This window comes from Chelon labrosus (genome assembly GCF_963514085.1).
Source record: "Chelon labrosus genome assembly, chromosome: 7".
Classification (NCBI taxonomy): Eukaryota; Metazoa; Chordata; class Actinopteri; order Mugiliformes; family Mugilidae; genus Chelon; species Chelon labrosus.
In genome coordinates, this window is record NC_140343.1 from 9,923,466 (window position 1) to 9,948,206 (window position 24,741).

Consider the following 24,741-nt stretch of genomic DNA (forward strand, 5'->3'; position numbering starts at 1 on the left):
ATGTAAGTCCTTAGAGGGTTTTATTATTTGGACATCTCAGCTGGCTCCTATTGGTTTCAGGACAAGTTGCTAAGTTTTGAAACTTTTCATTTTTTTGTCAGCTGCTGTTTCTTAGGCCATTTCAGCCTTAAATGTCTGTATATAAAATTGGAAATATTATTGTCTTTGCATGAAGGTAAAGTAGCTGATTCTACCGATGGTTGCATGAACATTACGTTGTTCCTTGGCAATAAATCTGAACTCCGCACTGGCATCTGTGCAATTATTGACTTTATTTGTGTAAAAGTTGCTTAATATTATCATCCTCTGACTTTATTATCTCTGTTCTCACTGATAATGATTGTCTCTCCCTCTCTCTCTCTCTGCAGAGAGATGAACAAGCGTTTCACCGAGGAGCAGGCGAGGAAGACCTTTGACAGAGCCGTCAAACTGGAGCAGGAGTTCACAGAGTTCTTCACCGGTTAGTTACCTAACACGTGTGCCGCCCGCTCTCCTACGTGGACACAAATGTTCTGTGCATTGTGATAGCACCACGTGGAAACGGGAGCAAGAGTCGCTTTTTTATGGGAAGTTCATGACCTACAAATACAGTTTCCTAGAAGGGTTCCACCACAGCCGTAATAGCACCAAGAGAATGTGCGGCTGAATGATTAGGGTAAAGTTATGTGATTAAAAATATAACCATTAACGTATATGGTATAGAATACATACAAGACCAAACTAGATTCTTCATTCATTTTCTGTAACGGTCACGCGGGCGGACTGGAGCCTGTCCCAGCTGTCACTGGGCGTGAGGTGGGGTACACCCTGGACAGGTCTCCAGTCTATCGCAGGGCTAACACAGAGAGACAGACAACCATTCACACCAACGGCCAATTTGGAATTGCCAATTAAACTAACGAGCATGTCGTTGGATGGTGCAGACACATGGAGAACATGCAAACTCCACACAGAAAGGCCCCAGTCGGCCGATGAATAAGAACCCAGAACCTTCTTGCTGTGATCAGCATCAGTGCTAACCACCACACCACTGTGCCGCCTTAGCTAGATTCTTCACAAATTAAAAATATAAACTATTTAATGATGCATATATACCAATATTTGTCCAGTTTCCAGACAAACCTTTCACACAAATAAAGACAATTTTGAAAATCTTGAGTAGTATGCTTCAAATTTAGCATGTTGGCTTTCAAACTTGTAGTGATTCATTCATTTGGACATTTGGGGGGGCTTACTCATCCAGTAGTTACTGAAGAACTACTACTACTACTGTTGTTCATTTTCAGCCATATTTTTACCCACCTGGCCAAAAAAAGGGGCCAATATTCACTCCCTTTTAGCTCTATTTTTGGTCTCAACCAACGAGGAGGAGCTATTGTCTGCGTCCTTTGATGAGTTAACACATCTTTCGGTTATTAATCTCTCTCTCTTTCTCTTCCTCTCTCTGCCTCTGCAGCTATAGTCCAGGGCTCGTCTCTAGAGGAAGTCTACTCGCAGGTGAAGCAGATCGTCGAGGAGCAGTCTGGTCCTTACATCTGGATCCCCACCAAGGATCGACTCTGAATAAACACGCGCATAAACGACATATATTCATGCACGCATCACACTTTCAACACTTCCTACTTGTCTAATTTTCTATTATCAGCCTGCTTCTTCCTCCCTCTCTCTCTATCTATCTCTCTGTCTCTCTCTCTCTATTACACACACACATCACTGCATATTTACACAAGCACATACAGTCGGACGAGGCTGGGACTATCTGGGACTGCTACTTCCTGAAGTGGGAGGAGCTCATGTCTGTCCAGCAGCCTATCGGTGGATCCTACTACTGCTCAGTTCCTTAATGTTTAAGGAGGTGGCTCAAATCAATGCAACACGTACCATTATCTGATTTGATTTCATTATTGTTCTTCTTATTGTTGTTGTCGTTGTTGTTTTCATATTAACGAAGGGTAATGCATTCATGTATGGGTTTGTAATGATAATATTGTCACCAAGAGGCAGACTTTTGCACGCTGTAGCTTTAAGAGCATGTTTTTGGGACAAAATCTTGATATCCTTCCCTGTCTGTCTGTCTGTCTCTCCTCATTGCACCACTCCTGTTTCGAGTCTCTTTCTTGTATCTTTCTTACTTTTTCTCATATCTCATCCCTCTCTTTCCGCCTTCCCCCCCTTTAACTGTCTCCAGACATTAAAAATTACTATAATTAGAGTGTGCCCCTGCATTTTGGCATCAAGGGCCAAAATAAAACTATAGTGCAACTGTTGTCTCGAGATGTAGCACGAAGAGTAATCCGATTTAGAGTTTGTGTCACAGAGATAATTGTTAATCATAACTGTTGTTACAAGGAGAAACAGAAAGGTGAAGTAGATTGCATTCAAATAGATAAAGTATTCCATCAGCATTTTATTTCCACAGAGCCAAATACAAACTTTATGATGGTGGTGGATTGCATATGGAGCTCTGAGCCTGGATTAATCACATTTCTGATTTTTCTTTCTTCCATAAAAGTAAAAATTGGAGCAGTCTAATATGTTTTTAATAAACAGCAAGTACGGTTACAGCAAAGGCGAATTGGCTGTAAATGCAGACAAGGGTTCATGAAACCTGATTTGAAGGAAAATCGATGCACTTTTATTCTTGCTGTGGAAAATGTATTAAATATTCAACTAAAAAGCTCAAGCTGCCTTGTTATAAATTACACATACTGCGTCAGCTAATGTTTTTTAGCTGTTTTTGGACCAGTTTTATCTCGTATAATTGTTCCAAAACACTTCTGGGAAATATGAATTCGATAGATATATTTAGAGTAAAAAAAAAGTCCAAAATTTGACTCAGTAAATTGATAAATACAGGTGCAGATTCTCCATTTAGGAAACTTGGGTCCAAGTCTTCGTCCCAAAAGAGATTCTCTGCTTTTCCTTCCACCTTCTGCCTTCTTCTTCTTCCTCCTCCCCTCTGTCACATGCCTTCATCTCCCTCCTTCTCCACCGTACGACATTAAACAGTGTATCATCTTCTTCATCGGGCACTATCATCACGATCATAATCATCATCTTTACAGCTTTCCTCCTCACTGTCGTTGCACTAATGAGGGCTGGTTTCCTGAAAGCATCTTAGCGCGACGCTGCGAGCTGATGCCGTCCCAGTGTTTCTGGTTTTTGGATATGATGCACTCGTGTTTTCATTCAGTGACTGTTATGCTGGTTTGAAAGGGGGGTACAGGAAACGGTTTCTGTCCCCAAACCTCACTTGCTGACATGTCTTTTTGTTGTATTTAAAGACATCAAGTGTCTGGTGAATAGACTAACTACTAGATTTGCTCTGTTTCAACTTTTATTCAACTGTGTGATCTCAGCACAGCACTATGCTACTGCATGGTCCAGTTATGGTCCTGTTATTTTTTGTACCCGTTGTCCAGCTAAGGTATTTTTATGATCCTACAGATGTCTACTCTCTGCGTTGAAAGATAAAATATTTGCCCCATTGTTGAACTAGCGTTTCAACATTTCCACAAACTGCAGCCAGTGGGCTTAAAGGTACATCATGGAGTTTTTGAGCACTGATTATTGTTCATAAAGTTTGTGAATTAGCAGAATAACACTAAATTTGATTTATTTTTAACCAACTGCAACATTATTAGTACAAGTAGCCTGTTGATTTCCGTCATACGCCTGGTATGGGAAGCTTTCTAGTCTCCATTTGTAGTCTGTTTGTAGTTGGAGCAATACTGGCCAATCACGTTTGAATTGGTTTAGGTTGCACACAGGTCTTTTCTTTTTCAGCACTGCATTTTACTCGATGTTGTGCTTAAATTAGTATCCTGAGCCTCGGCCATCCAGGTCAGGGTCTCTGTTTTCATTCATTTAATGGACAAAGACACTAACAGGCGGCGCAGTTCACATCTTGTCACCCCTGATCAGTTGCCGGTGGCAGAATCGATGGTGAACGTAAAAATCTTTAACGTGCGTCACATCATGTAAAGACACAATTTCATTTTGTCATTTCAAGCATAAAGTAGACATCTGGGAGGACCATCTGCTAGTGACAGACTGACGAGTGCCGAGGTCGTGAATTAGAATAACCTGAAACGCAGCGTTTTTCCGTTGTCAAGCATAACATCTGAGAAACCAAGATGCTTCCGGTGACACAGCCCCTGTATGGACCTTGTCAGCCACCCACCACCCCCTCATCTCCATCCTCAACCCCGAGGCGACTCCTCCAAGCTGACTGGAGACCGGAGACATACAGAAAGACCGTTCTGTCAACAGAGTAGCTCCTGTACCCAAATACTGAATACTTTTGACCGTACGTGTTTTGAAAGCTTTAATGTTTACTCACAGAACGTCCAGCTAAATTAAATCTGTTTCCATCTGTAGTTGTCACTGATTCAAGTAGATGCGTGGTGTTTGTCAGATGACAGAACCAGACTTTCTGTATGACTCTGGCTGTGTGTTTTTATTTTTTGTTTTGTTTTGTTTTTTTGGCCAGGGGACCATGCCACTGTCTGGTAGAGTAAAGCACTGATGCAAAGAATCTATTACAGAGATGGATCTATATCTAACATATTATAATATTTATCCCTGCTCTAACTGCCTATTTTGGTACAAAAAAAATAAATAAATAAAAGTCTTTATTGAGATTTACCGAAATCCCTCGGCTGATGACCACAGATGATGATTCTTTCTGTTTGTGGAACGTGTTATGAATGTGAATATTCTATGATAACTGCAGATATCAATATATTTTCCTTTACGTTCACCTCTACTGCTGGTTTGTAGTGGTCTCTGTTAATGTCTCATGTGTTTCCCTAGACAGACTTTGTTCATCCACAAGGGAAATTGCTTGGTCACAGTAACTCTGTTGCACATAAAAAAACAACCTTGAGCACCACAAGTAAAAAGACAAATAGGTGAAAATAGTTAGTAATAAAAAATCAAATAGTATAAGCAAACAATTTATAGAATTAGCATATGAACAAAGTACAAGAAATAGAGACAGAAGTACATATAATACACATAGGAAGTATTAATAAGGTGCAATAGTGTGCATTAACATAAATAACATGGAGTTATCTGTTACAGAAAGGTGAGTTGTTGTACATCTGGACTGAGTACGGTATGAATGATGTCCTGTAGCGTTCACTGTGGGAGCAGAGCCGAATCAGTCGGTTGGAGAATGAGCTCCTCTGTCCCTCTATAGTCCGGTGTAGTGGGTGTGATGGATTGTCCACGATGGAGAGCAGTTTGTTTCACTGACACAAACGTCTCCAGCTCACTGCCGATGACATGTCCGGCCTTTTGGATCAATTTGTCCGTCCGTCTGATGTCCTTTTTGCTGGTACTGCTCCCCCAACAAACCACAGCAAAGTACAGGGCACTCGCAACAACAGACTGGTGGAAAGTCTCCAGCAACTTGTTGCATACATTAAAAGACCTGAGCTTCCTCAGGAAGTAGAGTCTACTCAGTAAACAGCATCACTGTTGTCCCTCCAGTCCAGTCGGCTGTTCACATGGACTCCCAGGTATTTATTGCAGTCCACTACTTCCTTGCACCTCCCAGGCCATGGATGGCTCAGCTGGTGTCTTCTTCCTTCTAATCACTTTATTTTTGTCCTGAAAGGGCAACGGTCACAAGACAGCATAGACACACACAATATATTTGAAACAAATTTTAAATTACAAGGTTTAAAATGTAGAAAATGTTAATTTAATTTTTTTTTTAATTTAAATTGTGGGGAAAAAATGTTTCAGTTTATCCGAGGTTTAAACCTACTTTTAAACTTCAGATAAACTGACTTCTGTTGAAGCTTTATTATTACAGATAATTCCTAACATTCAGTTTAGAAGGTTTAATAAAGCCCATCATACTTACAAACCTAAAATTTAGTGGAGCTGCAGTCACAGTTTGATTTGATTTTGATATATGGATTCAGTTTGTGGAAAATTCACAATTTATTACTGTGGTTCAACAGAAAAAAAAAAAAAAAAAAAGCCAGAGTCATGTTGAGGATGAACAAGAGAAAACGTTCCTGGGCATACAGATGATGATTAAAAAAGTAATAAACAGCAAGTTTTAAGAAAAGGGACATTAATTTAAAACAAACAAACAAAAAAAAAATGTTCTTTTATTCAGCAAAGCAGCTCTGAAGTCAGTGCTTCTGAAAGTCACACAGGCTACAAACATCTATAGGCACTTTTCTCTCTTCATGTCGGGTCCAAGGTTTGCACACTTTTATGGCCATCCGGTCCTTGAGTTCATAATGTCCCATAATCCCGCAATTGGTGGGAAATATCCTGCAATAAACGGCTGTCAGAATAAACAGATATAAATGAATTAAAGGACAAATTAAAGCTGACAGGTAGTGTACCACAGGATGTGAAGAGCACAAAACAATAATGTTCAGATAAAACTGTCATATGATCTCTAAGCATCTTACAAAATCGTCTTTATGGTTATACTGCCTGCACACCTGGCAGAGCCTGCTGTACGTGACCAATAAGAAAAGCTCAGCGTGTTTAGGACAGAGCGAAGGAACTGACAATTCAGCTGGTTCAGCAGTTTTGTAGGGACACTGTAGTTTCAAGCTGTTTTCAGTGACAACATCGTGAAGAAAAGGAAAAGAAAACATTCGGCCCTCCGGTTTTCGTGTTTTAGAGAAGATTCGACAGCTGATTCACGAGTCAGCTGATGTTAGATGCCGACTGAAAATAAACTGCCCTGACACCTCGGTTTGGTTGTCACCTCTGTGTCATCCTCGCTCTGTCACACTGAGACGTGAATGTGAATGTTGCGGTAGTATAAATGTAATCTGTGGCACCAAACAACTACAGCGTCCATTGCTGCCGTCACATTTAATGTACCAGTAATTACTCTCAATTAGATCCCATGTCCTCTTAAATAGCTCTTCTACATGGGTTCATTTGTTCACACTTTTTATTGTTAAGCATGGACCATTGTTTTTCTGAATGAACGACAGGTTTGTTGGTAGTCAGTCAGTCTGCCATTTTTTTGGAATTGCTTCCTTCAGTTTTGAGGCAGATTCGTCACAGAAGATGAATTAAATAATCACGTTAGCATGAGGTTGTGGACGAGCTCTGAGATCTTGGAAAACATGAAAAAAAGACTCCACCAACAACAACACACAGAGATAAGCCCTGGCAGAGACCTTGAGGCCGTCACAACACGCTAAAGCTAGTGACTGGCGCGTTAGCATGCTAAAGTTAGCATTTAGCCCAAAGCATGACTGTGCCTCTGCACGTAAAGCTTTATTATCCCTGTCCCGTTTTTCTTCTGAATGTTTGTTTACTGGAATCTGAACCTAAACAGGGTGAAACAATCAGAGCAATTACACTTTATTTTTACTTTTATGACCGGGCTACCGTCCTGTGTTTCACTAGACGCTGCAGAAGTATTTTACGACCGCAATCACGTAACCTCACGTTCTGAAGCATCTGTGTGGCAGAAGCTGTCAGAGACGGCGGCAATTAATCAAACAAACACAAGGAACTTTGAAGAAAATGTTCGCCATTCCTCTATGTGCCGTATTAAAACAGCAATGGGGTTGTGTGTGATATTTTTCACAGTTAGTTTGTTTGCAGAAAATTCTTAATCTGTTTTAGCAGCTTTTAGCTGAGTTACTGGTGAGGGACAGCTGTACAGATTGTTTTGTAAAGAGTTTTGGCGATGTTATTTTGCTCAAGAATATTTCAAGGGGTTAATATTTTGGAGCTAAGTGCATTTGCTAAAGCACTGCACGTGTCCATGTACTAAACTGCACTACATTCTTAACAGGAGATATTTTTGACTTTTAAAATTGTGATTTCACATTACAAAACATTTTTTAAACTACTTTACACGGCAGATTAAAGGAATGGTTTCCAAAACATGATACCCTCCATGTCATGTTTCAGATTTCCCTTAGTTGAAAAAGTTAAATTACACTTCTGAAAATGATAAAGTCTAATAAAAGAAAACAGGGAAGCCCCAGACTCAGTGTCACAATTTTTTTATTTTTATTTATTTATTTTTTTGGCAGAATGAGTCCTTTTTTGCAGACACTTTTTCTCAAATGCTGGATTTTACATTTGGATACAGGACAAAAGCCGTGCTATCCAGCATAGTTGTATTACGGTTGTCACTTTCTGCAAGTGGGACAAATGACAGTACCACCATTCCTGTTACATTCACAGTTAGCAATGGAAGCAGGTAAACAGACTCCTTGTTGGTCTCAGCAGCCAAGGCAGTGAGTCAGTGACCACCAGACCCACCATTGGCTTGAATACTTCCTTTCCTTTTGCCTCTCAGTGGAAAAGCACCACACGAGTCGAGGAGAGCAGTTTGGGGAGGGAAGGCAGAGGTGGGGTCTGGACTATAAAAGACCTTTCTGTCTGGGCCTTGGCCTGCAGCCAGCCAGGCGGCGGCAGCAGCAGCAGCAGCAGCAGCATTAGATACGTGTCAGACCAGGTAAGCTAGGCAGGCACACTTCACAGACTCCACACTGAGCCTCAAAAACTGGAGCTGAGAGTCTTGTGATCCCTGAAGGAAACGTTGGAGGTGACCTGAGTTGTAAACTGGTTAAACTACAACCTCGTCTTTTGCTTGACACGCAGACTTTAATCCGAGTCTCGGAGATAGAAAGTGGACTTTGCCCCAGGGGTCAATATATAAAGCGGAGGAGAGAGAGAGAGTGGCTATTATCTGACAAAGAGAGTGACTGAGGACGACGCCATGGCCATGTGGAGGACACTGGGAGCTCTCCTACTAATTCTGCATGCTGGTAAGAGCTGCTTTTCAAACCTAAATATTCTTTAAACGCACATAAAACGGGCCACCGTTTTTATTTGTGGAGCATGCATGGGAACATTTTGAGGTAGAAAGGCAGCAAAAATGGACTTATAAAAAATGATTGTGCTCAACATAGGAAAGTAAGTAAACAGAGGTTTGCAAAGAAAAGACAAACTGAAGTGAAAATGTAAGTGAAGAAAAATGTATTGAAGGAATATAATTTATTATATCAATAAAATGCATCCCAGAAATTTTACTTTTAAGCATTTCTTCACTTGACTTCACTTCAGTGCCTATGTATGGTGATTCTGATGGTCTTCATCATTTTCTGCAAAACATTTCTGGTTCTGATCCTTTTTGGCTCATGACCTATTAAACCTTTTACAGCAATCTGTACTTATAGTGTCTGAAGTAAAATTATCCAGCAGGCATGGGAGAAAAAAGCAGATAACTCTGTGCATAGAATAAGTGTATATATTTTTCTTTTCCCATTTATTATGCATTTTGAAATGGCCAAACCATGAGATTACAGGATTGTTATCATTTAATGGGACAGTTTAATAACAGGATGATAAGTGATCTCTGCGTATGCCCCCTCCTCTCAGTGTTTGGCCAGAGCAGCATCAGATGGTGCACCATCTCAGAGCCAGAGCAGACGAAATGCCAGGCCATGTCGCAGGCTTTCGCCAAGGTCTCCATCCGTCCTTCCCTCAGCTGCGTCCACGGGCCGACCGTCGAGGGCTGCGCTCAGAAACTGCAGGTTGGATTTTTTTTTTCAGAGGAATATTTAAAAGCTAATAAGATACTCTGAGTGGCAGAACACACAATCAGGCGTCAGATAACAAGACACACTACATGGAAAGGTGCCATAAACTTGATAATAGATGAACAGTTATCAGGGGGCACACTGAGTTGTTTATGACAACCACTGATCTGAGAACAGCATGTCCCAGTTACCGGAAAATTATCTTTTTAATTTAAACACAAGCATGACTAAGAATTAGGTATACATTTAGCTTTGTATAATATAGTGATACATCTGATATTTTCCAACATTTTTCGAAAGCATCTAGTGTGGAATCTTCCAACTTCTCATCGATATGGAAATGCTGTTTATGTTCTGCATTCTTTGTCTGGATTTTCGGCCTCATATCTGCAGCATCTTTAATGTTTTTATTTGCTGTGTCTTTGCTGTGCAGACAAAAGAAGCTGATGCCTTGTCCATGTCCGCCTCTGACATCTACAAGCTGGGGAAGACCTCTTCCTTCAAGGTGGCTGCCAGTGAATCGAAGGCTGGATGTAAGAATCAACAAACGTTTGCACAACTCCTCATTATGATTACATGAGCAGAAAAAAAAAAAAAAATGATATCCTGAAACTTTTTTTCCCAGATTTTTTTATTTAAATGTCTGAGGAAATATTATTCCAAACGACCTTGTCATTTTCATTATCACATCAGCTTTGGTGGCTTCTTGGTGCCAACAGTTCTCTAAAAGCACTGTTCTCAGGACCCACAGCTGAAGTTAGCACAAGCATTTCGTGTGCACGACTTTCCATGATGTACTGACATGCTCACAAGATCTAGACACAGAAAAAAAACAAATGAAAGACAAACATATGTGCAGGGAATGATACAGAGAGGAAAACGGGAGCAAAACGGGAGCAAAATTGGACTGAAAAGGACGATATAGAAAGAAAGTTGATTTGTGAGAACTTAGCTGTCACTCCTCAACGAGAGTTAAACTTAAGATAGAGGGGTTAGGTTATAAAATGTTAACTTTTTTGCTGTTATCCTGTTTCCTTAAACGTTTAATTCAGAACCAAATCATCTGGACAAAGTAAAGGAGTTCTTTTTTTTTAGTGAGAAACAATTTCTGATGTGTACTTTCTTCTTACAAGCGCTAATATGAGGAAGAACATATTTATTAATCCCCTATATTCCCAAAGTTATACTCTTTATGTTCTTTCCTTGGTGAATATATGTGATTATGTCCCCACTCATGATTAGCACATTAGCCCCAATTAATCTTGTTCATCACATCAACTGGAGTCGCAGGCTGTACTTTGCTCTCCAACATCTAATTAATTTCTGTGTCCTGACAGTAAGAGGACATGTCCAGCATGTCAAACAACAACCTGCTGTCCAAGAACGTTTCGGCGTTATGTTGTCGTACAGTGTTAATATCTATGCTGCTGTTTCCTCAGTCACCGCCACCTATTATGCAGTTGCTGTGGTGAAGAAGAACTCTGGCATCAATATCAACAACCTGGCAGGAAAGAAGAGCTGCCACACCGGGAAAGGCCGAACCGCCGGCTGGAACATGCCTTTGGGATACTTCATAGACCAGGGCTACATGTCCGTGATGGGCTGCAACATCCCGCAAGGTAGGAAGGGCGTGTTTAAGGTTTCAGTGCGTAGAGGGGAAAACCACACACAGTGCAACATGTGTCACTAAGTTTAAATGTGTCACTAAAAAACATTCCTTACCGCTAGTAAGTCTCATTTAGTTGTTTCGTTTGCAGAAGAAAAAAGTATTAAATAACGCACAAACAGATATATTTAAATTGAAAGGACATGTATATGGCTGTATTCTATCTGTATTTATTCAGATTATTAATTATGTCACAATAAATGTTGTTTGTTAGAGTTCTGGTGTTGCATATTCACTTACTGGCACACTTTAATGCTGCAGAGACACTGTTAATGCTCTTTGTTACACCTGTTCCTTTCCCACAGCTACCACTGTGAATAAAACAGTTAGATACAGACAGAATAGACAGACTGAGAGCCATCAAATCTCAACATGAAAAGTCAGGAGTTTCTAGTTTGATGGTTAAAGTTAAATTAGTGCCTTAATTAACATGTTTGGGACATAATGCTTTTTAAAATGATTTGCAATGTGCACATAATATCAATGAAACAACAGGCTAAAGTTGCTCGATGTGTGTCTTCTTCAATTATGACAAAACCCTTCAAATAATAACAATAATCAGCAGCTATCCAACGTGCTTGTGTGTGTGTTTGTGATCAGGTGTGGCTAACTTCTTCAGCGCAAGCTGCATCCCCGGAGCCAACCAGCCTAGTGACCCTCCATCTCTGTGTAAGCTGTGCAAAGGAGACGGCAAAGGGCAGCACGTGTGCGAGATGAGCGACATGGAGATGTACTACAGCTACGAAGGAGCTTTCAGGTAACACACCTACTAGTCTTGCTCTACAGACTTCACACAGAGAAGGTACAGACGGGGAGAGTTTTAGGTGTAGGCTGACCTGTCACTCTCTACACTTAAGGTTAAAGGTTATGAATTGCAGCTGGACCTAAAAGAGCACAATTTTATGTGTCTACACTTAATATGACACAATAGAAATAATAACTGGGTTTTCAATGACAGACTGAAGCCATAGCAGTCACAGGAAGAGGCACAGGTGCTACTAAACTTATTTGTGTCCCGTGTTTTATTGCTAAGCTAATGCTAAGCTGTTGATGTCCAGATCCAACTTTCTGCAAGAAGTCAAAAAAACTTATGAAAATGTTAAATAAATCAATGATCTTGACACTAAATCCACTAAACACCTGAAAGGAAAATATATAAAAAATGTTTATATTTCTTAGTGCATGTATATCATTGAGGTTGGATTTATGAATAGAAAAGTACATGTGGGACAATACCATAGAGGGGTATACAGTAGGTGTGGTGTTACCATCCTCTATGTGACAAGAACCACCGAGTTTTATGAAACAATTGATAATCAAAAAGACTTTTAATTGGTTTGAAATTCTGCCTGATTTTTCAAATCTCAACTTCCCGTTTTGGGGGTTTGCAGGTGTCTGGTTGAAGACGCAGGACAGGTGGCCTTCATCAAACACACGACTGTCGAGGAGAGCACTAATGGTAATGTTACGTTAAAAGTAGAGAAGTGATTACTCTATTACCTAATGATCCATTCACGCACTTCATAGTCATAGTCGGACACCTTGTCAGCTAATCAGTTATTTCCTCATCCGGTTAAACCTGTACAGCAACGGTGCCGTCATCGAACTTTGAGCTGTTGTGTCCCGACGGCACCAGAGCAGCTGTGACTGACTGGAAAAGGTGCCATCTGGTCCGCGTCCCATTTCGTGGAATCGTGGTCAACACCGACATCGATCCATCCGTGGTGTTCAACATGCTGAACGATGGTCTGGTAAGTGGCACCTCATTGGGTCAAATGATTTTGTTTGTGAATGTCAGAGACATGTTCTGTGTCCGTCACATTGTCAAGATGATAATGTACTCTCATTGTCTTGTCCAAAATCATCTTCCTGTGCATTTGTTTGACCAAAACATGTTGTCTGCTTTGTCGCTGTGTTATATTGTGTGACTTTATTTAAATGAGGGTGGCACAGTGGTGTGGTGGTTATGACTGATGCCTCGCAGCAAGAAGGTTCTGGGTTCTTATTCATCAGCCAACTGGGGCCTTTCTGTGTGGAGCTTGCATGTTCTCCCTGTGTCTGCGTGGGTTCTCTCCGGTTACTCCAGCTTCCTGCCACCGTCCAAAGACATGCTCATTAGGTTAATTGGTGATTCTAAATTGGCTGTAGGTGTGAGTGTGAATGGTTGTCTGTCTCTCTATGTTAGCCCTGCGATAGACTGGTGACCTATCCTGGGTGTACTCTGGACAGGTCGGCGGTATGAGGTTCATCCACTACCAACCTGTCATAAGAAAGAAAGACATTTAAAATATATGGGCCGACTACTCAACCAAGATACAGGTCTACAGAGATTCAGTCGCATCAACTAAGTGTTAACAATGCTTTCCTCTACCTGCAGGAAAAGTCAGACTTCAACATGTTTTCGCCTGCTGGCACCGTACTTTTCTCTAGCCTGACTACCAAGTTTGAGACCGTCTCGTCAGATGACCCCAAGAAGTGGATGGGGGACACCTATTACAACGCTATGAGAGCCATGGACTGTAAAGCTGAAGGTACGGCATGAGTACTTATTTAAAACTTAACATGTCCAGTAGTAGTCCAGTAGTAGTCACATTTTTCTAATTATAATTTTGCCCCATAGTGTACATGCAACATACATTGCAATGCTAAACAGTGCAAATATTCATTACCATGCACCCATCTCTCTATCCGCATAATAGATATCCCACGTGACCTGCGGTGGTGTGTGTTGTCCGATGGTGAGCAGCAGAAATGTGCTGACATGAGCGTGGCTTTCAACGGCAAAGGTCTGACCCCCACCGTCAAATGTGTCCGCGGGGACTCTGTGACGGACTGCATGGCGAGAATTAAGGTAACAGATGTGTCTAACAGCTGCAGTGATATTCGTTCATTTAATATTAAAACATGGGGAGAAACACCACAGAGAACGGTGTGCATGTTTATCTTCTAGCGCAAACAGATTTGGTTATTAAAGATTCTAAGATATGTAGGCCTACCAAAATGTACTGAAATGGTACCCCAGATTATCACGCTGAGCTGTAAAAACTCTATTAATGAATAAGCATGGTAGCTCATTTACATGGCGCCAAAGTCACTAAAACCTGTCCTAGTTGTGGAGGAAAGGGCTGCATAATCAAGAAAACCCCAAGAAAAGTCCATCTAAGTAACCCCAAGCACATTATCTAACTTTATTGTAGTAACTCTGATAATATCATAATTTCAAGCTGCATTAAATCAAGTAAAGGGCTCATAGTGACTTGTTTAGGACTTGAAACCGACAACAAGCCTGCAACAAACACATCCTTTGCATTTCCATAGTCAGTGGCGATGCTAGGTTCTGGGGGGCCCCCTAGTGAAAGACATCCATAAGTTATCATAGGGTAAATAGATGGGGGACCCTACAGCGTGTTGTGGAGTATTGCCGAGTATGGTTGTCAATGCAATATATAAACTAAAAGGTTTTCCATATGGAGGCCACTTCAATTGCTTGGTTTGCCTGTCCTGACAGTGGGCCCCTGTCTATAGTACATGTTTCTGTTCACTGTTAGCCAACACACAGATATCAACATAACGCTGAGTTGCTAAAATCAAGCACGCCAACATCCACAAGGCTCTAAAAACACTGTTTTGTGGAAATTCTAATATTTCCCTTCCATGTTTGTCTAGAACAACGAAGCCGATGCCATCACTCTGGACGGAGGTTACATCTACACAGCTGGCAAAGAGTACGGCTTGGTCCCTGCAGTTGGCGAGAGCTACACAGGTGAAGAAACTAAAATACAACAACACATTCTGCTTCCAGAGACACGTAGCACTCATGCAGACTTGTATTTTTTCTCTCGCTCTCTCTCACTCTCTCTTTCCAGATGATCGCGATGGTGCCATTTACTATGCAGTCGCCGTAGTGAAAAAGACTAGCCTTGACATCCGCAGCCTTGACGACCTGCGTGGCCGCAGCTCCTGTCACACTGGATACGGTCGCACGGCCGGCTGGAACATTCCCGCAACGACGCTGATGGAGAGAGGCCTGATCAACCCTCAACAGTGTCAGATACCCCAAGGTCAGTGTGATGTGTGTCTGTGTGTGTGTGTGTGTGTGTCACAGAGGTGGGAGCAAGTGTGGTCTTCTGATTTTACTCCTTGTCCACTGGGGGAAAATAAAATGATTAGGGAACATTTGAGTTGATAACATCATCAAACATAGTGAAAGAAAAATGTATCCTCAAAATTTGCGTCTTTCACCGACTCCAAATGCTTAATTGATTACTACAGCGTTTTATAAGATCTGAAATCCTAATTTTTAACCTCTTATATGAATCAGCCACTAAAAGAATCCTGCATTGCCCATTATTTCTCTTGGTAGTGTTGTTTCAATCAAATATAGACTTTGAACTTCCTGTTTCCCATGGTGCTTAGCGGTGGGAGAATTCTTCAAGCAGAGCTGTGTACCAGGTGCCAATCAGCCTGGTTTCCCCTCTAACCTGTGCGACCTGTGTGTGGGAGACAGCTCGGGAGAAAACAAATGCGAGAAGGGAAAAGACCTGTATGACGGATACGACGGTGCATTTAGGTACTAAAAAAAAACATATCCTGCTTTCCCCGTTTTCCACAAGAAAGAAAAGTTGCCCTTACACCTACATGTGTTTGTTTATATGTTCAATCAGGTGTCTGGTAGAAGGAAAAGGAGATGTGGCTTTCATCAAGCATTCTACCGTCTTCCAAAACACTGATGGTGAGACAAGTAACACAAGTAAATTTTCTCTTTTCAAACTCATTTTAAAGAAACAAGTTTATCTTCGCTGTGCTCATTTCAGGTAACTCGTCTGAATCGTGGGCTGCAGCTCTCCAGTCCAAAGATTTCCAGCTGCTCTGTACTCAGGGAAGTAAAGCCGAAGTGGCGCAGTACCAATACTGCAACCTGGCCAGAGTCCCATCCCACGCTGTGATGGTGCGACCAGACACCAACATCCACGCTGTTTACGGACTCCTGGACCGCGCACAGGTACGGGTGTCATCTGTCTGAGAGAGGCATGGGGTGCAGGCAAGGAAAATGCAGACGTCTGAAACTTGCTTAAGATTAACAAGCTATAGAAACAATTGGAAAAATATAAGAAATAATATTGGAACTGTGGACGTCTACCCTTCAAAACAAAATTCTCCACTTGGAGATTCACAAGAATTTCACAAGTCCTGTCTGTTTCTGTGTAGACCTTTTTCGGCAGCGATACGAGCCCCAATTTCAAGATGTTTGACTCTCAGGCCTACAAAGGCACCGATCTCATCTTCAAAGACTCAACTGTTCGCCTCGTCGGCGTTGGGGACAGAAAGACCTACGAGGAGTGGCTGGGCCAGGTCTACATGGAATCTCTGGTCGACATGGAGTGCAACTCATCGAATGCAGGTAAAAAAAGAAATTACAAAAACCAGATGATAGATGAAGGGCATTCTTTGAGAGCCTGCCATGGGAACACAACAGATTGTTCACAGCTCAGATGAAGTGTATGACTAGGTTGCTGATGGACTCCTCTGTCCATCACCGCATAAAGCCCGCCCAAGTGATTTGAGTGGCGTGGCAGACCTTTGCTAGCCGTTAGTCACAACTAGCTCCACCACTGCAAGGCCAAAATGAATAACCTTGAGCTCTGCGGATAGGAGACTTTTGAAAGACAACTAGTGAGATTTTAGCTGGCTGGTTGCAGCCGTGCCTTGTCTCAGTAGTACCAGGCAGCCTCTACACTGAGTCTGTCGTACTCAGCAATCGTCTTAGATATTAGACATGACATGATAAAAAACTGGATGAACAATGTAGCAGCCATTTTATCGCACCGATATAATTTTGAAAATACTGGAGAGCATCCACTTTACGTGGATGGACAAAAAATATGATATACATATTGATGAGAAAAGAAGACAAATACAGATACAGTTTAGGGAGATTGAAACCAATTTTCATTGCATAACCCTTTCTAAAAGCCGTGCAGTAAAGCTGTTTTCTTATGTGCCACTTCTCTTACAGTGTTGTCATCCGTATGGCTGCTGCTGATGGGCCTGTTCGGCTTTATGCTGACCAACTTCTGGATGTAAAGATGCAACATGAAACCTCCTACCCCCTTTCTCCCAATTACTGTCCCCACATTCTCTAAATGGTTCACATGGTACACATGTAAATTCAGGTTTTAACCATTCTGACTGCTGTCCGATCGCCTTGCCGTCTGGTGAACTCCCTCCATTTTGTCTCTTTGCGTCATTTCTACCTGATTATGTTTAATATAGCATTGTCGGAGCTGCCTTTGGATTTAAACTGTGCCGGTGCTGAAGCCGGCGAAGCACAATCTGTACGGAGCAACTTTCAGCGAGTGTATATAAATAAGTCGGGGGAAGGTTTCTCTGCCACTTTGTTTACTGAAGGTGGGCTGCCATATCAGTGCGTATGCTCCCACCTGTTACATTGCTCTAGTGGTCAGTGGACCAACCCCTCCTTCTCTCCAAAGTTAGTATTACAAAGAAGAGACGGTCTGATTTTTAACCTCACGTGAGCCACTGAAAATGGTTTAAAAGCCTAAAGAAAATCTGTTTCCCGGTAGAGAAACTAAAAGTTTTTGTCTTGTGGTGAAACTCTCCCCGCTTAATCTTCAGTACAAACTTTTGTTAAATATGCTAAATCTCAAAGAAATTGTTTTTTAATGATGTATTTTCATTCAAAATATCATTTTAACAGCTCAAAGGGTCAGTTTATTCCCATATTTTCTCATTTACATCTTATAATTTACCCTGAATATCAGTTTAATTCGTCCAATTTATGAAACTTCTCTCAAGGTTTCTGTTTTTAACCGCGCTGATCAAACCCGTCGTAGCCGATCAGCTCTCCCATTTTCAAAGGCGTCACGTGAATCTAGAAACCAGACTGTCGCTCCGCTCTGCCGCTCTGTGAATACTGCTAACCAACGCAGCATCGTCCCCGCTTCAGGCTGGGTCTACTATAAGCTAATGCCATATCAGTGAATATGCAAAAGTGTTGCCTCCACACGGAGCCGTGCCGTCGATTGTGTGATGAGGAATGTTTGTCCATAGGTTGTCTGCCTCATGCGTTCTCCTCAAATTAAAACTAAAAAACTTAAAAATCAAAAAGATAGACCATCTAATGAAATGTCTTATTATCGTTACTAATCTGATACTCTGTGTTGGGTAATAGTTTATCACCAGCCAACATACTTCCCACGCTGCAGCCAGCACATTTTGCATTTTATACATGGAGTGAGTAAACCTGACGCTTTGTTCAGGCTCCATCAGATTTGGGGAGAACATGGAAGAAGACATCCTATGATTTGTGTTGCAGTGTGAAAGAGGCTTTGCTTGTCAAGGTGGTTTAAGTCAAGAATGCGTTTGTGATTAGCCGAGGACATGAAAAACAAGCTCACATCTGTTCATGAATTTCCAACTTTGAAAGTTACGAAAGGCTGTTTTTCAAACTTACAGTAAAGGAATGAATTGTTTTTGTTTAAGGAGGGTCTCAGCTCAGTTGCTGAACTCATGCAAGAATGAAAAAGGTTAAAAGGCAACGAAGGTTTTAAGCTAGACTGTTCTGAGGAAGGTAAAATCAGCTGTTAAGTCTTCAAGCCCAAGCAACTCACTCCAGAAATACCTCTTTCTACCTTCTTCTCATCACCTTTGCTGCCTTGCTACCGTTTCCTGTTTTAAAAATGATGATTGGATGTGTATTTTCTTATGTTGAGAGATTTATTTTTATATGAAGTTCAGGTGCCATATCAGTGTATATGTACTGACTCATGCTGTCAGAAACTTACGCCCTCCTTTCCTCCTGATAGAGATTTATTTCTATGTGAAATGACCTTAACATGTAACTAATATTTAGTTGCCAGGCCAGTGCGTCTGCATAAGTATTGCTACACAAAGCTGCTGACTTTAGCTGTTTTCTGTGCTTGATGTAATGAAATAAAGCCGCAAAATGCACTCCGCTGAGCTTGTTTTTTTTTTTTTTTTAATCAAACGAGGTTTAAGTGAAGATGGGAATTATGTTTACAAATCATCTAAATGTATTCTGGACGTATCCTGCTCTAATTACACAGGAGAGGAATATTTGATTTACTCTATGAAGTGGTTGAAGCTCCTCAGAGGCCGGTTGTTAGTCAAACTGGGCCTGAAGACATGAGAGAGGAGAAAGCAAAACTTTTTTTATTTATATATTTGGCTGTCACAAGCTCAAACAGGATCCAATGGTAAGAGACAGCCAGTCAATAATTATATAAATTTGCTGTGTTTTGAGGTAGGGTAGTATAAAGATATACATCGATCAGCCACAACATTAAAACCACTGACAGGAGAAGTAAATAACATTGACCATCTAGTGACAATTCAGTGTTCTGCTTGGAAACTTTTGGACCTGACATTCATTCATGTGGATGTCACTTAGACATTTAAAGGTACACAGGCTTAATCCTTCTGAATCCACTGCAGGGGAACAAATGACGGCCATAAATCGACCTCTCAACATGAAATAAAGTGGGTCGTAAATTCTCTGGTTGTACTTGCATTGACGGTAATATCCCACCAATGATCAGATTAACAGCCCAGTCTCAATAAAAGGGCCTCTTGTAACCACTTCCAACACCACTTTGTTATTGGAGACTTTAGCAGAGTTAATGGTTTTTTAATGTCCAGAAGTTTAAAGCGATGAGTTTTATGTCGCTGAGATAAATCCAGATAAAAGGGGGATTTAGGATAATGAATATGTTTTTTCACTTCTCAAATTAATTTCCAATTGAGAAAATACACTAATCAGGCATAACATTATGACCACCTTTCTAATATTGTGTAGGTCTCCCTTGTGCCTCCAAAACAGTTGTGACTCATCTTCTGAGGGTGTCCTGTGGTGTCTGGCAACAGGATGTTGTTAGTGGGGGCCTTTGGGTCCTATGGGTTGAGGGGAGGGGCCTCTGTGGATCATCCCATAGATACTTGATCAGTTTAGGATCTAGTGAAGTTGGAGGCCAGGTCAACACCTTCTGCTGTTTTTCATGTTTGTTTATTTTTGAGTTGTTCCTAAACTGTTTTTGTGTGCGTGCCTGTGTCAGGCTGCATCCTGCTGGGGATGGCTGCTGCCATCAAGGAGTGTCATTGCTATGGGGTGGGGGTGCCTGGTCTGGTCTAGGTGGGTGCTACATGTCTAAGTAACGTCCACATGAATGAATGCCAGGTCCAAATGTTTCCCAGCAGAACACTGTATTGTCACAAGATCAAGGTCAATGTCATTCACTTGTCCTGTCAGTGGTCATAATGTTATGCCTGATCCGTGTATGTACGGACACACCAGTTGTACACGTGCAAGATTAATAAAAGATGCATTTTATCTTCTAATATCAACTGACATACATGAGCAGTCAAAGCAATGTCATAAATTATACTCTTTATTTATACAGTGAAAACTAAACAGGTGCACTCATTGTCTACATACAACATCCCTAGTTATATGTACAGAACATTATTTCCCCAAGTACAGAACCACGGAGGCTCTTTGGCAGGTATCGTAGTTGATGATTGCACAATGGACAAGAGAGGAGGAGGAATAGAAACAGCTTGTTGTTTTGCATAACATATTAATCTGAAGAGGTCACCAGTAGAAGGCAGTTCCAGGATTCTGTGCACATGGTTTTCATAGTAAAGCCTCTAATACTTAAAAAAAAAAAAAAAAAAAAACACCCTCACATCTGCTTCTCATAGTTGTTGTTGTTGTTTTGCATTGCTGAGGCAGATTATTCCCACATCGTTTCTCCTGTAGCCTCCACCTGAGGCTGCAAACACATCAGATGTTGCCCACTTGTCAAACAGCAGCATTTCCTAGTCCTCTTTACTTCTTGATCTGCCTGGAGCCGTCCTTCCACCCCTCCTTCACTTCATTCACAAATGTCTCTCGGACTCTCTTCAGCCGGCTCCCCACCTCCCCCAGGTCACTGGGGACTCTGCCGGCCTCCTCACGCACCTGCCGGAGCGTCTGGGATCTTATGACCCGCTGCGAAGCGTCCCGTCCGGCTATCTGAGCCTTGGTGATGGCGTAGGCTGTGATCTGAGCCGCCCTGCGAATGGGTCGAGACTCTGCCAGCTTCTCGACCACATGGAGTCTGTTGATGAGGGAGAATAAAAGGCGAGAGAGCATTTCCTCGACTGTCTGTTAGCTGTTAGCTGTTAGCTTAGCTAGCCAACTCAGCTGTCCCGTCCGATTCTAGTGTGTTCGAGTCCTGTAAAGACACAAGTGTTTGAGTTATTTACCTGGAGACATAAAGTCACATAAAGTCCCATAAAAGCAGTGGTACAAATGTAAGAAATCCCACGTAAAAAGTTGACTAACCTTTAAGTGTACCAGGTGACCGTCGCGATGGATGACATAACAAACTGTGGAGAGAAGCAGAAGTTGGTTTCACGTTCGTCAAAGTCGAGCTTCACATGGTTTTAAATTGGTAAACAAAAAGCTGCAAAATAGTAGATTTCGCAAAAATCGCATTTTATAAGACTCCAGATTTTAAGCAGTCTGACTTTGTAGTTCATATTTGCAAATATTCACCATAATATTTAATAACATACTGTTTTTGATCCACTACATTTGAATGGACCTTGAGGCCCTTTTATAAGCTTGTCATCGAGGGGTAAGCAGTAAGACCTAATACGGCAAAATAATAAATTACACGTAAGTACACTTAATAATAAAAGTGAAGATATATCATCTGCAAAAATTATTACAGCCCTGCATCACAAATCTATAATTTGTGTAAAACAAAATCACCTGTCTTGGGGACAAACGTGGAGGAAACCTCAGGGGGAGGAAAAAGAAGATCTTTCAGGATAAAGAGGCATAAAATAAATGTTTTGTGTACAAAAAATCAAGATGACTAAATTATAGAAAGTGACATATAGAGGATATGACCTGGAATGAGTTAACAACATGATCTCCTCTCCATCTCAAAGGCCTTGAAAGAGGGTAGAGCAGGATGAAAATCCCATCCAAGTTGCATTATAGTCCAAGAAGAGAAAATAAGGAAAGAGAGAACCACACTTTAGAATAGCTATAAATAAGTGTTGTCATCACGCATGTTATGGAAGTATGAATAAATTCTTGCTACGCAAAATAACATTTATTTTTCTGCAGAATTGAGAATATAGATTAAAAATAAAAAGTACATTAAAACTGATACCACTGATACCACTGATACTGTACAGCATGTATACAACTTCACGTAAAAAAAGAACATGAACAATGCGTCAAAGTTATTAAATTATACTTTTACTTTGGAATAAAAACACACAAAGAGCAAAGTTGTCACAATATGGATATATGCGGCACTCTAGGTAGGTAGAATTGGTATTTTAGAGGTCAAGCATGAATAGCATGTGAGTTGAATTATGGTTTTACGAATCTAAAAAGATTGTTCTGAGTTTTCACAATGATCATAGTGAAGTAGAAATACAAATCAGGGAAGAATTTTATGTTTTGACCAGAATCTACGAATCTGAGACGTACTTCGGATGTTCACACCGGATGTTTTTTCTGGTTGTACCGCCCGCTGGACTAGATCCGGTAGCTTAATACGCACTTCCGCTTTCAGATTTCCATTCACTCTTTCATCCCCCCTGATTTTTTCCTGTGGCTTGTCGAGCTTAGGCCTTTCCAAACTGTTCCTCTAACTGCTGGAGAAACTGTGAGCGGACTGCAGCCATGCGGGTCTTAGTGCTGTTCGCGGTGGCGGTGCTCTCCCTGAGCCCCGCGGGGGTGAGCGGAGCCGAGAAGAAGAAGCTGCAGATCGGCATTAAGAAGCGGGTGGACAACTGCCCCATCAAGTCCCGCAAGGGTGACGTGCTGAACATGCACTACACGGGGAAGTTGGAGGACGGCACTGAGTTTGACAGCAGCATTCCCCGCGACAGGCCTTTCACCTTCACCCTGGGAACCGGCCAGGTGATCAAAGGTTGGGACCAGGGCCTGCTGGGCATGTGCGAGGGCGAGAAGAGGAAGCTGGTCATCCCGTCCGAGCTGGGCTACGGAGACCGGGGAGCCCCTCCAAAGATCCCCGGGGGAGCGACGCTCATCTTCGAAGTGGAGCTGCTGAGCATCGAGAGGAGATCCGATCTCTGACGAAGAAGAGACGGACTGAAGGCAACTACTTTGAAAACGTAAGTTACCACAGGTGTGTCTCACCTGGCTTCTTTACAGAAACCTTCTTGGGATCATGAGAGCAGAAAAAAAAAAAAAAAAAAAAAGATTTAGATAAATAAAAGTGGGAAAAAACAGAGTAAAGTGATGCCTAAAGTATTATTAAAAGATCTTTAAAATAATCCAAAAATGATAACTAATAATCTATTAAAAAATAATAAAATATTTGGATAAGAATGTAATTTATAAATTATAAACCTTAAAGAAAAACTCATTTGGAAAGTAGGCTATGCTTAATAAATAAAAATTTGAAAAAAAAAAAAAAACTAAAATGACACATAAAACATCATCATAATAAAAAATAATTATTAATTAAAGAAGTATTACTAGGATTTATGAAGTAATTCATAAAATATTAGAATAAAAGTGCATTGATACGTTTTTATAAATTCAAAAACACATACTGTAAAGTTATGGTGGGAAAAAATAATTAAATATCGGTAAACTAATCCAAAAAATAACCTATTATTAGCCTAAATTAATTTGTAATTTCTTTTATAGGTTAATAATCCTTTCTGATTATATAATATTAGCTCCACCAGCCTTGTAGCTTTGGAAATATTTTAAATTTAAGAAGGAATTGATCGTTTTTCAACCCTTGGTTGTTTCTGCAAATATTATTTTTGTCTTGGCTGCATACAGCAACAACCTCTACCAATAAGCAGCTTCTAAGTAACCTGACATTCAAAACCTGCAGCTAAGTATAGGAAACTGAAAACTACAGAGTTATCATTGAGTTCTGAACACTTAACCTGAATGAACTTTGGGGATTTGCTGAGGCGTCGATTTCCCTCCGCATCTGACTGGCTTGGGTTTTTTTTATAATGAGCACTGAGTCTGTTGTGCTTTTCTTTCAGGTTCCAGGAGGTTCTGCTGCATTGAGTGGAGACCGTCTGACCTCTGATGAAGATTACATGGCAAAACATGAGAGTAGATTCGGTGTCGCCCGGCAGAGCCGCTGTTCCCCCTTCACTGGCTTATTGTGCTCTGATTTATTGGACCGGTGTTATTAGATGATACAAGAACCGACTGTATGCCTGTGTTAAACATTATGAGAATTTACAGTCAGGTGCTAAGTTCAAGTATTTGCCTGGGGGCTAATGATAACATCTTCTCATCTCATATTTGTTTTTAATTTTCTGTGATTTGTAAGCGGGTTCATTCATATCTGTGTATTCTTTGTTTTACAAATTTAGATAAGTCTGAAGTCTGGGGCCAGATTAGCATAAATGATTTTGTTCAAGTATTTGAATTATGATAATAAAATGTTGACCCTACAAAGACCTTTTAAGAGTTTTTAT

General features: G+C 41.1%; 4 protein-coding genes across 5 annotated transcripts in view; 3 read left to right on the forward strand and 1 right to left on the reverse strand.

The window, feature by feature from the left end:
• LOC311490965 (disks large homolog 4-like) overlaps window positions 1–5,363 on the forward strand; it is a 103,392-nt gene extending 98,029 nt beyond the window's left edge. For both annotated transcript variants that reach the window (XM_084548767.1, XM_084548768.1), the window contains 2 exons: window positions 369–460; window positions 1,457–5,363. In XM_084548767.1, coding sequence (XP_084404893.1) covers window positions 369–460; window positions 1,457–1,563 — 199 coding nt within the window. In that variant the 3' untranslated portion in view covers window positions 1,564–5,363. The remainder of the gene's footprint in view (window positions 1–368; window positions 461–1,456) is intronic.
• A 3,091-nt stretch (window positions 5,364–8,454) lies between these two features.
• meltf (melanotransferrin) lies at window positions 8,455–17,844 on the forward strand. The gene is made up of 16 exons (XM_084547548.1): window positions 8,455–8,780; window positions 9,394–9,548; window positions 9,988–10,087; window positions 10,994–11,173; window positions 11,821–11,977; window positions 12,612–12,679; window positions 12,808–12,971; window positions 13,598–13,751; window positions 13,920–14,071; window positions 14,887–14,983; window positions 15,087–15,281; window positions 15,637–15,790; window positions 15,885–15,952; window positions 16,035–16,222; window positions 16,429–16,621; window positions 17,237–17,844. The coding sequence occupies exons 1-16, from the start codon at window positions 8,732–8,734 to the stop codon at window positions 17,302–17,304; spliced, it is 2,142 nt and encodes a 713-aa protein (XP_084403674.1). The 5' UTR covers window positions 8,455–8,731; the 3' UTR covers window positions 17,305–17,844.
• Window positions 17,845–20,243: 2,399 nt separating this feature from the next.
• Window positions 20,244–21,647, reverse strand: LOC311491204 (protein NCBP2AS2-like). The gene is made up of 2 exons (XM_084549063.1): window positions 21,584–21,647; window positions 20,244–21,473 (listed from the first exon to the last, which is right to left on the reverse strand). Exon 2 carries the CDS (start codon window positions 21,389–21,391, stop codon window positions 21,086–21,088), a length of 306 nt encoding a protein of 101 aa, XP_084405189.1. The 5' UTR covers window positions 21,392–21,473; window positions 21,584–21,647; the 3' UTR covers window positions 20,244–21,085.
• Window positions 21,648–22,491: 844 nt separating this feature from the next.
• fkbp2 (FKBP prolyl isomerase 2) lies at window positions 22,492–24,741 on the forward strand. Its single transcript, XM_084547501.1, has 2 exons — window positions 22,492–23,400; window positions 24,298–24,741. Exon 1 carries the CDS (start codon window positions 22,946–22,948, stop codon window positions 23,360–23,362), a length of 417 nt encoding a protein of 138 aa, XP_084403627.1. The 5' UTR covers window positions 22,492–22,945; the 3' UTR covers window positions 23,363–23,400; window positions 24,298–24,741.

Bases quoted from the DNA above. Each gene is read 5' to 3' on its own strand.
- meltf (XM_084547548.1), top strand. From the start codon at position 8,732: ATGGCCATGTGGAGGACACTGGGAGCTCTCCTACTAATTCTGCATGCT. The intron at 15,282-15,636 runs GTCAGTGTGATG...CATGGTGCTTAG, and splicing joins ACAGTGTCAGATACCCCAAG to CGGTGGGAGAATTCTTCAAG. The intron at 16,223-16,428 runs GTACGGGTGTCA...GTTTCTGTGTAG, and splicing joins GACTCCTGGACCGCGCACAG to ACCTTTTTCGGCAGCGATAC.
- LOC311491204 (XM_084549063.1), bottom strand. From the start codon at position 21,391: ATGCTCTCTCGCCTTTTATTCTCCCTCATCAACAGACTCCATGTGGTC.
- fkbp2 (XM_084547501.1), top strand. From the start codon at position 22,946: ATGCGGGTCTTAGTGCTGTTCGCGGTGGCGGTGCTCTCCCTGAGCCCC.